Here is a 12,500-nt window from a genome sequence, read left to right as displayed (position 1 = left end):
ACAAAAAAGTCTGCTTGAGTGAGTCATATTATTTATACTATTGTCAAGAACAGTAGAATGAATCTAGGTAACAATAACAGCAACCTGTACGTTTCACTAAAGAGGATCACGATGACAGGTCAACTAGCAACAGTGGCTCAAACTAGTACAGCCTTGGCTTTATACTATCACTGCACTCAAACTAGTACAGCCTTGGCTTTATACTATCACTGCATGTCCGTGGAATACAATACAATACCCACAATAACTGAAATTAAAAATTATAAACCCACATTGCACGATTTGCATGAGTCTGGACGAACACACGATGACTTCTCTCTCTCTCCTATGATGCTTTTAGCCTCTCTCACTCTGAAATGTAATTTAATGTAATGTATTGCTTCATAAATGTTCTTAGCCGGTAGACAAACATACTCCTGGAGCTTGCTCGATCGCCTTGTTGAGAGGGGTCAGGGGAGAATTTTTACAGCTCACTTATCTGGCCCCCGGGTGATTACTGTTTTTTTGCTTCCCTCTGGAATATGTAGGGGTGGGTCGTATGCCCACCTCCCTTGTTCTCTGTAAAGCGCATTGTGTTGCCTCTGGGTATGAAATGCACTATACAAATAAAGCTTTGATTGATTGACTTGTACAGTGAGCTAGCTGGAAGCATGCATGGCGAGGCCGCCTAGCTAGTCACGTACTAGGGATGAATAGTGAGCTAGCTGGAAGCATGCATGGCCAGGCCGCCTAGCTACGTACTAGGGGTGAATAGTGGTAGTTAGCTGGAAGCATGCTAGGGATGAATGGTGGTAGTTAGCTAGCTAGTGAACTAGATGAATAGTGGTAGTTAGCTAGTGGTAGTTAGCTAGCGGCTAGCTCTCAATCACCATTCCCCTCTGACATGCCTTGTTTTACAAACGGGTTATAACTCTTATTGAGATGACAACTCACGTGAAGCTGTAGACAGATAGCAGATGTATCCCGGGTCTCCTGGTCTCTCTGTGATCTCAGGGTTGGTAGTTTAGGGCTCAGTTAGCATTAGCATTAGCATGAGCTAGCGCGCGATCTCGTTTACCCCGGCACTACTGGGACCTGCGCTGATTGGACGAGGCTCTTCTTCTGTGGTCTGTGGATTCCCAGGGTTGGATCACCAAGGCTGCTCTCTGGACTGGAGGGTCACTACACCCGTACAAACACACAAACAGATTCTAACATTAGATGGAGTCTAAATGAAAGGATTGTGTCTATTTACAAATCAATTCCTTGTGTATTTTTATTTATTTAAAACATTAATCAACATTTCAGTTTCCACATGAATGTAAATGTGCCAGAGTTAGCTAATAAGCAAATTGTCATCTGTAGTCCCATTGCAGGTTAACAATGCCCTAATATTACAATACAGTGCTTCAATATCAAGTACAAGTATATCCTTAATGATATGTACATTTGTCATAATCTGGATAATGATAAATAATTGTGACTTTAGAATCAATGAGGCAATGATTCTCCCTGCTGTGTTCATCCTGTATTGTTCCTGTAGCTCAGACTATCCACTTCTGTCACCAACTCAGTTATCAAATAAAAGAAGGTCACCTTGTTTGGTTAGGCTCTGATCATGGATGTATTAGGCTCTGATCATGGATGTATTAGGCTCTGATCATGGATGTATTAGGCTCTGATCATGGATGTGTTAGGCTCTGATCATGGAAGTTATTAGGCTCTGATCATGGATGTATTAGGCTCTGATCATGGATGTATTAGGCTCTGATCATGGATGTATTAGGCTCTGATCATGGATGTATTAGGCTCTGATCGTGGATGTATTAGGCTCTGATCGTGGATGTATTAGGCTCTGATCGTGGATGTATTAGGCTCTGATCGTGGATGTATTAGGCTCTGATCATGGATGTATTAGGCTCTGATGCACAATCAAATGGAATGATATGCCAGATTCAAGATAGAATTTGAATGATGAATCTAGACTGTATACAACACAGGTATATTGTGGCTTGTTTATTGGCTTTGGGGGCGGCTTTTGCTCAACAGGTACTGTAGAGTGGGTCGTCCAGTGACCGCAGGGTTGGCGGTTCGAATCCCGGCTCCTCCTGTCCACATGTCGAAGTGTCCTTGGGCAATACACTGAACCCCTAATCAGCAGGCTAGCACCTTGCACCGCAGCTGGCTGCCATTGGCGTGTGAATGTGTGTGTGAATGGGTGAATGAGAGGCCATTGTAAAGCGTTATATAGCGCTATATAAGTGCAGTCCGTTTACCATATAGTATTTTGCACTGCCTTGTCTTGTTTTTGCACAAGGTCAACTGCTCCAACAGACCTAGACACATTCCTCACAGGTGCAAGCCTACTTGGTCACATACAAATCTGAATCCAAGATTTGAGTCTCAAGCCAGTTCAGTTTCATCTACTGTATATAGGTTGTCTCTCCAGATGTATACTGTTCAGAATCATATGATCACTGTTCAGAATCATATTTATTGTAGCCAGGTAGGTTTTCACGTGTTCTGGACTGTTGGTGCTCACAATAAACAGGAAACAATAGACAGGGTGCAGGAACCAGACAGGACCGTGCATTTAGTGCAAAGGCATGACTGTGCAAAATACTATATAATAGCACAAAAAGTAGAGAGCAAATACAATATGATGTGCAATGTGTTTCTATACATGTCCAACGTGTTAATGTGTGTGCAATGTGTTTATATACAATATATGTGTGATGTTTATTCATTATTATTATTATTTTAATGTAAATCTTTATTTAACGAGGGGAAATCCTGTTGAGATTGAAATCTCTTTTGCGAAGGAGCCCTGGCCAAGAGTGGCCGCAATAAAAAACCAAAAACATCAAGTCAGACAATACAGGAAAAGTAAAAATAAAAAAAGACAATGTGCAGTGTGATCCTACAGTATTTACAGTACAATCAAGAGTTGTGTGCTAGTTGTGCTGCAGTCTGAGTCAGTGGGTGAGTGAGTACAGTTCAGACAACACAGCTGAACGGGTTCATATCCACAATATGATACTATTGGTCAAGGTCACTGAGGTTTATGCCCTATTGATAGTGAGTTATTGTGCTACAGAGGAATGTCGGCCTCTATACCGTCCCAGACCCACCTCATTTTATTTATTTATTTAACCATTGTTTAACCAGGTTTGTCCCGTTGAGATCAAAGGTCTCTTTTGCAGGGAGACCTGGTCAGGAGAAGCAGCACATCCAGTTGCATGGACACAAATACACAACATACAGATTAAAAACAGTAGAATGGACAATCAAGTAAATCAGTTAAAACATTTCCACTCATACAGCCTGGATACAATCGGACTAATCATGGATTTGAATATGTTCAAAGATACCAGGTTTTGAAGTTTGAGCTCCAACTGCAAGCCTCAACCTCAAGATGAACCCTAACCTCCTGCTTTGACCTCTGGTCAGATTATCTGACCATCCAGACGGCTCCACTGCATCCACCATAAACCACGTTTACCCACAGTAAATCTGGAATTATTGAGCCTCTCAAGACAGGCTAAGAAAAAAAATCTTTAAATGTCTACAATTATGGCAATGCCCAATACATGACAATCCCCAGCCACCCAGCGATGCCAAGCCACAATGAGAACTGTTATTTGACGGCATGGTCCGATGTCAACCCCAGAGAACCACCACACAACGACAGATTAGAAAAAAGCAAAATACATCACAGCTACTAAATCCTGGGCAGGCAGAGACAGAGGCAGCCTACTACTATAGGCCTTCATATACTATCTGTCAAGGTCACTGAGAAGTTCATGTCCCGACTAATGAGTTATTGTGAAACAGACGTCTGTCTCTACAGCCCCGCCTCAAGATTAACCCTCAACCATGACAGCTGCTGTTTTCAGAGCTCTTGTCAGATTATCTGACTATTGAGACATCCACCATAAACTACATGTTTACCCAAGTAAATGTCAAGTCTCTCAAGACAGGCTAAGAAAGAAAATCTGCTTAAATGTCTACAATTATGGCAACACTGGTGCCCAAACATGACACACACACCATGTAGGGATGACAAGCCTCCAATAGAACTGTTATTCAAATGCCATTTACTCTCATTTAAAAGTAAAAGGTATAACATTTATTCTACTTTATCAAGTGCGTCTTAGTTTGTCCTTTACCGTGTAGTAAACCTATAGATGATTAAGGGGACAGGCTACTGGGTTGAATAGCTCAACACACCTTTGTTTGCCAGTATGGTCCAGGGTCAACCCCCAGCAGTAAAGGCACTTTACAGATAGCAAATCAGGCAGACAGGCAGACAGAGGAAGTCTACTACTACAGGCCTTCATATACCAATTGGTCATGGTCACTGAAGTTCATGTCCCCGACTAAGTTACTGTGCAACAGACGTCTGCGCTAGTCCCACCTCATCAACCCTCGTCTGCACAAGTCCCACCTCACTAACCCTCGACCATGACAGCGCCCGTTTGAATTCTGAGACTACTTCAGTGCATCCAACATGAACCAGACTTCACCTTAAATAAACCAGACTTCACCTTAAATAAACTGACAAGCCTCAAGACAGTATGTGAAAACTTAAGGTCTACAATAATGGCAGCCTAATACATCACCCCCCCCCCACACACACGGATGACAAGCCACAATTAGAAATGTTATTCAAATGCAATTTATTTTCACTCACTTAAGCAAAAATGTACAAAATCTACTTTTAATCATCAAGTGCATCTTAATTAGTGAAGGGACGAAGGCCGCACTTCAGAGGATCGTCACGCGGCAGAGCCATCAGTGGCAGCAGGAGCAGTTGTCGCCCGTCTTGTCTTTGCACACGCATCCGGAGGCGCACTTACTGCACCCGGGAGTACAGCAGGAGCAGCAAGCTGGAGGGAGGAGATCAATCAATTAGCTTAGGATCCCACAATTAGCTTAGGATCCCACATCAGACCTGTGGTCTACGGTATTACTACCCAACACCACACCTGTTGGTCTACAGTCTGACTATCCTACATCACACCTGCGCACACCTGTGGTCTATATAGTCTTGATTGACCACGGACATCACCGGTCACAAAATTCCAAAGGACCGTACATGTTATACATGGCGAATAAACTTTCTAATCTATTGAGCTGCTGTCGACAAAATCAATTGGGTATCAAATTAAGTGTTTAATGTAGAAACTTACAACTCTTCTTGCATGACGTGCATGCGCAGTTGGTGCAGCTACAGGTGGAGCCGCAGTTGCAGGTTCCAGCTATGAGAGAAAGAAGAAATAAACAATCTCAATTACAAAACAGACTTGCCATTTTAGAGTAGGCTAGAGTATAGAAAAGCATCTCCTAAAATCGTATGAGAATAAAAAAGGAAATCTTACTCTTGGCGCAGTCACAGGGATCCATTTTGAAGTTGAGTGAGACCTTCTTAATACCAAACAAGAGGAGAGTAGTGTTCTTCTCGGGTAGATCTGTGTTGTGACTTTAGGTGTTACAAGGATGTTTTTATAGCGTCCGGAGGCCAGAGGGCCGGGTGCAAAACAAACCCACAGTCACGTAATCACGTGATTCACGTAGAATAGATTGGTTTTGCACACGGATTTATTCAACTTCCCAGCAAGCTGTTGTTGTATTTGTATGGTGTATTCAAATTACATAACTCGAATTGACTGTTGACAACAGTCCAAAATACTAATTACATAATGATGAAACTATCGAGCCCTGAGCTAAACACACATGGACTACATTCTCTTTTAGCTTAAATATGTTATGCTTTGTTGTCTAGATACTGTAATTTAATGGAATAGGATAGCCTAGATATGCGTGTTAATTATCAAATGACATGTTCTATTATTAAATTATTGTATACATTATTGTAGGCTAATTATATTCTGTCTATACTGTGTCAGATCTGTTTATAAAGTATCCTAGTAGCCTAGAGAATGAAAGTAGGCTACTACAATCCTCAAAAGTAAATTTGAGGTCATGTTGTAAGTTTTCGGTAACGCGTGTAGATGTGTGCACGCGGTACTGTGACAGTGAAAGCGCAATGGTCAGCGTCTGGTGAGGACAGCGGGGGGGGCAGTTCCTCCTGCGTCCCCTAGGTCTACCCCTCTGCACCCGGGGGCCGTTCCCCCCTGCGTCCCCTGTGGTCCATGGGTCTACCCCTCTGCACGCGGATTGCGTCCCCTGTGGTCTCCCCCTCTGCACGCGGCTGCAGCAGCGTCACGTCCAGCCTCGCCTCAGGAGTCGTGAGCAAAACCTCGAGGTGAAATCATTTTGCGCTCGTCAACCATTGTGTCCGGTCTGTACTTTTCCAGAACCCAGAGTGAATGAGCAACGTCATGATGAGTGAGAAGTATCTTACACGTTTTATCCAATGCATTTTTAAGATTGAGGTTTAATTTGGATTGAGGTTTAATTTGTATTGTTTGCAACAAGAACACAGAAACCCACATAACATAACAACCACAATATTATTTTTTCGCTTGTAAATGAATCCTCACAAGTCCCACAAGTAATTGTTCAGTTATTAGAGGGTTCCTGAGGGAACTCCAGGGTTAACCTTCATAGCCTATATGAAGCAAGAGATAGAACCATTTGGGTTCTATATAGAATCGTGCATGGGCTCTTTTCAGATGACAAAAATACTGAATTTATGCTAAACAATATCCTAATAATGGTAAATATTTCATTCATAAATGTAGATTTTTTTTAAAACCCCCATGTTTTTATTTTTATTTTTTACAAATAAGTTTACCTTAACTACGGTATAAAAGCCTTATAATTAATGAAACATAAACAAGTCCTAAAATTCTATAATATAATTTTGTATATTGTATATTGATTATGAGATTGTATTATTATTATCATTATCATTATCATTATCATTATTATTATTATTATTATTATTATACATTGTATTTTTATTATTTTATGTTTTTATTCTTTGTATTGTTTGGCTCAGTTGTTCTGGGTAAAAAGGAATACACAATGTTTTGATTTTACTTGGTTCTATGCACACTTTTCAATAAAAATAAAAATAATCATGATGAGACAGTAAAGATCTACAGAATCTTTGAAGAAAACAAATGTGTTGCCTTGCCTAAATGAGCTTTGAACTGCTCTTGTAAGTTAGGCTGTATCTGAATGGTTTATTTGTCCAACAGCTACAGCTACCTAGCCTATCCGTCATATGAATCGTATCAAATCACAAATGAAACCTCCTCTCTTTACTTAGGCCTGGGCAGGGAAATAAAAGGTAAACACTACGAACACATTTACAGCGCTTATCAAACTGTTTAATAGCAGTGCTATTCTCTGAGGGTGTAGTGTGCTGTTCTCTGAGGGTGTAGTGTGCTATTCTCTGAGGGTGTAGTGTGCTATTCTCTGAGGGTGTAGTGTGACGTTCTCTGAGGGTGTAGTGTGCTATTCTCTGAGGGTGTAGTGTGCTATTCTCTGAGGGTGTAGTGTGATGTTCTCTGAGGGTGTAGTGTGATGTTCTCTGAGGGTGTAGTGTGCTATTCTCTGAGGGTGTAGTGTGACGTTCTCTGAGGGTGTAGTGTGCTATTCTCTGAGGGTGTAGTGTGCTATTCTCTGAGGGTGTAGTGTGCTATTCTCTGAGGGTGTAGTGTGCTATTCTCTGAGGGTGTAGTGTGCTGTTCTCTGAGGGTGTAGTGTGCTATTCTCTTAGAGTGTAGTGTGCTATTCTCTGAGGATGTAGTGTGCTGTTCTCTGAGGGTGTAGTGTGCTATTCTCTGAGGGTGTAGTGTGCTATTCTCTGAGGGTGTAGTGTGCTGTTCTCTGAGGGTGTAGTGTGCTATTCTCTGAGAGTGTAGTGTGCTATTCTCTGAGGGTGTAGTGTGCTATTCTCTGAGGGTGTAGTGTGCTGTTCTCTGAGGGTGTAGTGTGCTATTCTCTGAGGGTGTAGTGTGCTATTCTCTGAGGGTGTAGTGTGTTGTTCTCTGAGAGTGTAGTGTGCTGTTCTCTGAGGGTGTAGTGTGCTGTTCTCTGAGGGTGTAGTGTGCTATTCTCTGAGGGTGTAGTGTGACATTCTCTGAGAGTGTAGTGTGCTGTTCTCTGAGGGTGTAGTGTGCTGTTCTCTGAGGGTGTAGTGTGCTATTCTCTGAGGGTGTAGTGTGCTATTCTCTGAGGGTGTAGTGTGCTTTTATCTGAGGGTGTAGTGTGCTGTTCTTTGAGGGTGTAGTGTGCTATTCTCTGAGGGTGTAGTGTGCTATTCTCTGAGGGTGTAGTGTGCTGTTCTCTGAGGGTGTAGTGTGCTATTCTCTAAGGGTGTAGTGTGCTATTCTCTGAGGGTGTAGTGTGCTATTCTCTGAGGGTGTAGTGTGCTATTCTCTGAGGGTGTAGTGTGCTATTCTCTGAGGGTGTAGTGTGCTGTTCTCTGAGGGTGTAGTGTGCTATTCTCTGAGGGTGTAGTGTGCTGTTCTCTGAGGGTGTAGTGTGCTATTCTCTGAGGGTGTAGTGTGCTATTCTCTGAGGGTGTAGTGTGCTGTTCTCTTGAGGGTGTAGTGTGCTGTTGGTCGTGTTGCCAGGTAAAGGTGCCACATCATGAATGTAGGCACCACGTGACGTCATTGGGCGGAAGCAGCTCTCCCGGGTCCCAATGCCCGGGCTGTTAGGTTAGTAAAGCTCACAGGCAGATTAAGACCTGGGACATCGGTAAGATAAGAGCTCTAACTTTACTCCTTATTGCACACAGCAACTAGAGAAGTGCATTTACATTTGCGTGAAATAAATAGTAAAGTGAGATCACGAGAGCAAGAGCTGTCTAACATGCAATTTTATCAACTAGCTAACTGTGCTAACGTTAGCTAGCCAGGCGTGTGTTGATGTGTGTGATTCTTATAATATATAATTATATTATAAAAAATAATAGCTGCTATGTTGCTTGTCGTATACATCAATGTACTCGTTTATTTGTTATTTTCTACGAACGAAGAGAGCTGGAGAGGAAATGTAAGGGATTATTTGAGCTAGCCTTGTTAGCCTGGTTAGCCTGGTTAGCCTGGTTAGCTAGCAACATGCTAATCTCTCACAAGCCAGCCTGTGTTGCTAGGTAACGGGACACCCGGAGGAGCTAAGCTGGTTACAACATGAGCAGTTGGCAGATGTCTAGTTAGCTCACACACACACACACAACACACACACACACACACACACATACACACACACTCACTCACACACAACACACACACACACACACACACACACACACACAGATACATACACACACGCATACACACACACGCACACACACACACACACACACACACACACACACACACACACACACACCTAACTGTACTACTACAACAACAGCAACAACATGTCTAGCTAATTTACTAGCATTGCATGTTTCCATTATGAGTTTAGCACACATGCATATGTAGAGAATACATGAATTGATGTAGAAAGAGCAGAGTTATATTTCACTCGGTTACTTCTAAAATACCCAGGGGTAAGCGTACACACACACCTACTGTACAACAACAACAACAACATATTAACCACTTTCCAACATGTCTGTATAGGAGCTCGCCGCCATGTTGGTCCCCATTTTCACCCTGAAGTTGAGTCACAAGATCAACCCTCGCATGGTCACCATGGGGAAGTTTGACGGCGTCCACCCCTGTCTGGCCGCGGCCACGCAGGCTGGGAAGGTACGGCTGCTCGTTACATCAGTTTAATAAAAACCACAACCCCCGAATGCTGATTTGATTCAGTATATAATTTAGGCTATCTATAGCCTGTCTCCGGCCCCTGGCTCTGAATTTGACTTAATTTTCGGAATGCGATTCAGGGCCTAGAAAGGCTCTCATCTGGAGTGATTTCTCGGTTGGAATTTCAACCAGGCCAATCAGCATCCCTTAAATGCGAGCAACGTGATTGGTTAGGGGATGAACTAATCGCTGAGGACTCCTTTGACAACGGCCATCTGGGAAAACGGCTGCATTGGGAGCCTGTTCAGACTGAATAATGAACTAAATGGCAGAAACTAAATGGCAGTTGAGTGTGAGTGTCAGGCTAGCTAGGCTAGCTAGGCTAGCTAGGCGATCGACACCAGGAGGGTTCACAGTGTTTCAAACTGTGACTTCCTTCCGTGGGAGTCCATTGCTTTCACCGCTACTCTACTTGTGCAGTGGAGATCAGCAGGTTGATTTTGGTGTCCTTCCAGTCCCTAGTGTGGGTTGGGGTTAGAATAAGGGTTGGGGTTGGGACAGGATCTGACCTATAAGGCAAGGGGTAAAAGTCGGAGTGAAAGGATGAACATGTGGAGGTTTGGGGTATAGTCCCATAAAATCATCCCCACCGGGTCCTTGAACCCCGGTCTCCCGCTTTCACGGTGTTTCAAACTGTGACTTCGTCCCGTCGGCCAGGTGTTCATCCACAACCCTCACGCCCGGGGCCAGCGGCCGACCGCCCACCGGCTGAGCCACAGCGCCCAGGACTCGGACGTCTCGCTGCTCAACATCAACCAGGCGGTCAGCTGCCTGACCTCGGGGACGCTGGGACCGGACACCACCGGGGACACGCTGCTGATCGGCTCGCAGACCAACCTGCTGGCCTACGACGTGCACGACAACGCCGACGTCTTCTACAGGGAGGTGAGGGACCCAAACCTTTGACCTCTGAAGCTTTGACCTCTGAGAGTCGGCCTCTCCGGAGCCGAAGCAGCGCGTTCTAACGTTCGGCGGTGTGATCCATGCTGATGATGTGGCGGCTGTGTGCGCAGGTGACGGACGGAGCCAACGCCATCGTTCTGGGGAAACTGGGAGACATCCAGAGCCCCCTGGCTGTCATCGGAGGCAACTGCACCCTGCAGGGCTTCGACTACGCCGGCAACGACCAGTTCTGGACGGTACACACTAACTCACGACCGTCTTACTACACTACAACACTGTCTAGTGTGAAAGCTACATGACATTACTTTACAGTCATTTAGCAGATGCTTTTATCCAAAGCGACTTACACTAATTGCGTGTTTGTGACCGCGCTATCTCTGTGACATGTCTGTGACCGCGCTGTCTCGGTGGCGTGGCGTCCAGGTGACGGGGGACAATGTGCTCTCGCTGGTGCTGTGTGACATGTTTGTGACCGCGCTGTCTCTGTGGCATGTCTGTGACCGCGCTGTCTCTGTGGCATGTTTGTGACCGCGCTGTCTCTGTGGCATGTCTGTGACCGCGCTGTCTCTGTGGCGTGCTTGTGACCAGGTGACGGGGGACAACGTGCGCTCGCTGGTGCTGTGTGACTTCACCGGGGACGGCAAGAACGAGCTGCTGGTTGGGTCGGAGGACTTCGACATCCGAGTGTTCAGGGAGGACGAGCTGGTGTCTGAGATGGCCGAGAACGAGGTAGCGCACCGTGACCCCTGACCCCTCTGACCGCAGGCAGCCCCGACCCCGGACCCCTCTGACCGCAGCCAGCCCTGACCCCTGACCCCCCTGCTGTTCAACACGTCTCTCCCTCATGTTCTTTCATTTTTCAGTGTTTAGTTTGTTCTTGATGTCAGATTAACCTCCAGAGGAGATTCCAAACACGTGTGCTTTGTAGTAGTAAAAATAACAAATAATAATAATAATAATTAAAATACTGAAAAACAAATATTAATTTTATTTGTAATGTTCTTTACATTCAAAACAAAAGTGCTACGGAGAAAAACCAAAGACCAAAACATGATAATAAAAACAAAAAAGCAAAAAAGCAACGTGGTACATTACAGTATCTGAACTAAAGAGTCAGGTGGACTAACTGGCCCCTCCCTCTCTCTCTGGCCCCTCCCTCTCTCCCTGGCCCTACCCTCTCTCTCTGGCCCCTCCCTCTCTCTCTGGCCCCTCCCTCTCTCTCTGGCCCCTCCCTCTCTCTCTGGCCCCTCCCTCTCTCTCTGGCCCCTCCCTCTCTCTCTGGCCCCTCCCTCTCTCCCTGGCCCCTCCCTCTCTCCCTGGCCCCTCCCTCTCTCCCTGGCCCCTCCCTCTCTCTCTGGCCCCTCCCTCTCTCCCTGTCCCAGACGGTGACGTCCCTGTGCCACATGCACGGCAGCAGGTTCGGCTACGCCCTGGCCAACGGCACCGTGGGCGTCTACGACCGCACCGCCCGCTACTGGAGGATCAAGGTACTGCAGCTGGAGACGGCATCACACACAGTTACAATCACACACAGTTAGAATCACAGAACGACGCGCTGTCCTTCTGGGAGAGAGACCTCCAGCAGTCCCATCAGTCCCATCTGTCCCCTCTTTCCCATCGGTCCCCTCAGTCCCCATCAGTCCCCTCAGTCCCATCAGTCCCCTCAGTCCCATCTCCCCCTCAGTCCCCTCAGTCCCCATCAGTCCCCTCAGTCCCCTCAGTCCCCTCAGTCCCCTCAGTCCCCTCAGTCCCATCGGTCCCCTCAGTCCCCTCAGTCCCCATCAGTCCCCTCAGTCCCATCAGTCCCCTCAGTCCCATCTCCCCCTCAGTCCCCTCAGTCCCCATCAGTCCCCTCAGTCCCATCTGTCCCCTCTGTCC

The 12,500-nt window shown here is 45.6% G+C and overlaps 3 protein-coding genes across 3 annotated transcripts in view; 1 reads left to right on the top strand and 2 right to left on the bottom strand.

Annotated features, from left to right (window-relative positions):
- nup93 (nucleoporin 93) overlaps positions 1 to 1,068 on the bottom strand; it is a 20,717-nt gene extending 19,649 nt beyond the window's left edge. Inside the window, exon 1 of the mRNA XM_084451430.1 lies at positions 934 to 1,068. The gene's annotated coding sequence lies outside the window, so the exon portion shown is untranslated. The remainder of the gene's footprint in view (positions 1 to 933) is intronic.
- Positions 1,069 to 4,639: 3,571 nt separating this feature from the next.
- On the bottom strand, positions 4,640 to 5,505 carry mt2 (metallothionein 2). The gene is made up of 3 exons (XM_084450919.1): positions 5,361 to 5,505; positions 5,172 to 5,240; positions 4,640 to 4,868 (listed from the first exon to the last, which is right to left on the bottom strand). Exons 1-3 carry the CDS (start codon positions 5,383 to 5,385, stop codon positions 4,774 to 4,776), a joined length of 189 nt encoding a protein of 62 aa, XP_084307045.1. The 5' UTR covers positions 5,386 to 5,505; the 3' UTR covers positions 4,640 to 4,773.
- A 3,114-nt stretch (positions 5,506 to 8,619) lies between these two features.
- Positions 8,620 to 12,500, top strand: part of bbs2 (Bardet-Biedl syndrome 2) — a 16,552-nt gene continuing 12,671 nt past the window's right edge. The window contains exons 1-6 of the mRNA XM_084450910.1: positions 8,620 to 8,658; positions 9,531 to 9,659; positions 10,377 to 10,604; positions 10,733 to 10,858; positions 11,211 to 11,351; positions 12,005 to 12,109. Of these exons, the coding sequence (XP_084307036.1) occupies positions 9,543 to 9,659; positions 10,377 to 10,604; positions 10,733 to 10,858; positions 11,211 to 11,351; positions 12,005 to 12,109 (717 nt within the window). The 5' untranslated portion in view covers positions 8,620 to 8,658; positions 9,531 to 9,542. The remainder of the gene's footprint in view (positions 8,659 to 9,530; positions 9,660 to 10,376; positions 10,605 to 10,732; positions 10,859 to 11,210; positions 11,352 to 12,004; positions 12,110 to 12,500) is intronic.

This window comes from Borostomias antarcticus (assembly GCF_949987555.1).
Source record: "Borostomias antarcticus genome assembly, chromosome: 16".
Taxonomy (NCBI): domain Eukaryota; kingdom Metazoa; phylum Chordata; class Actinopteri; order Stomiiformes; family Stomiidae; genus Borostomias; species Borostomias antarcticus.
The sequence above is the reverse complement of the archived record's forward strand: the minus strand, read 5'-3'. Positions and strand labels throughout refer to the sequence as shown.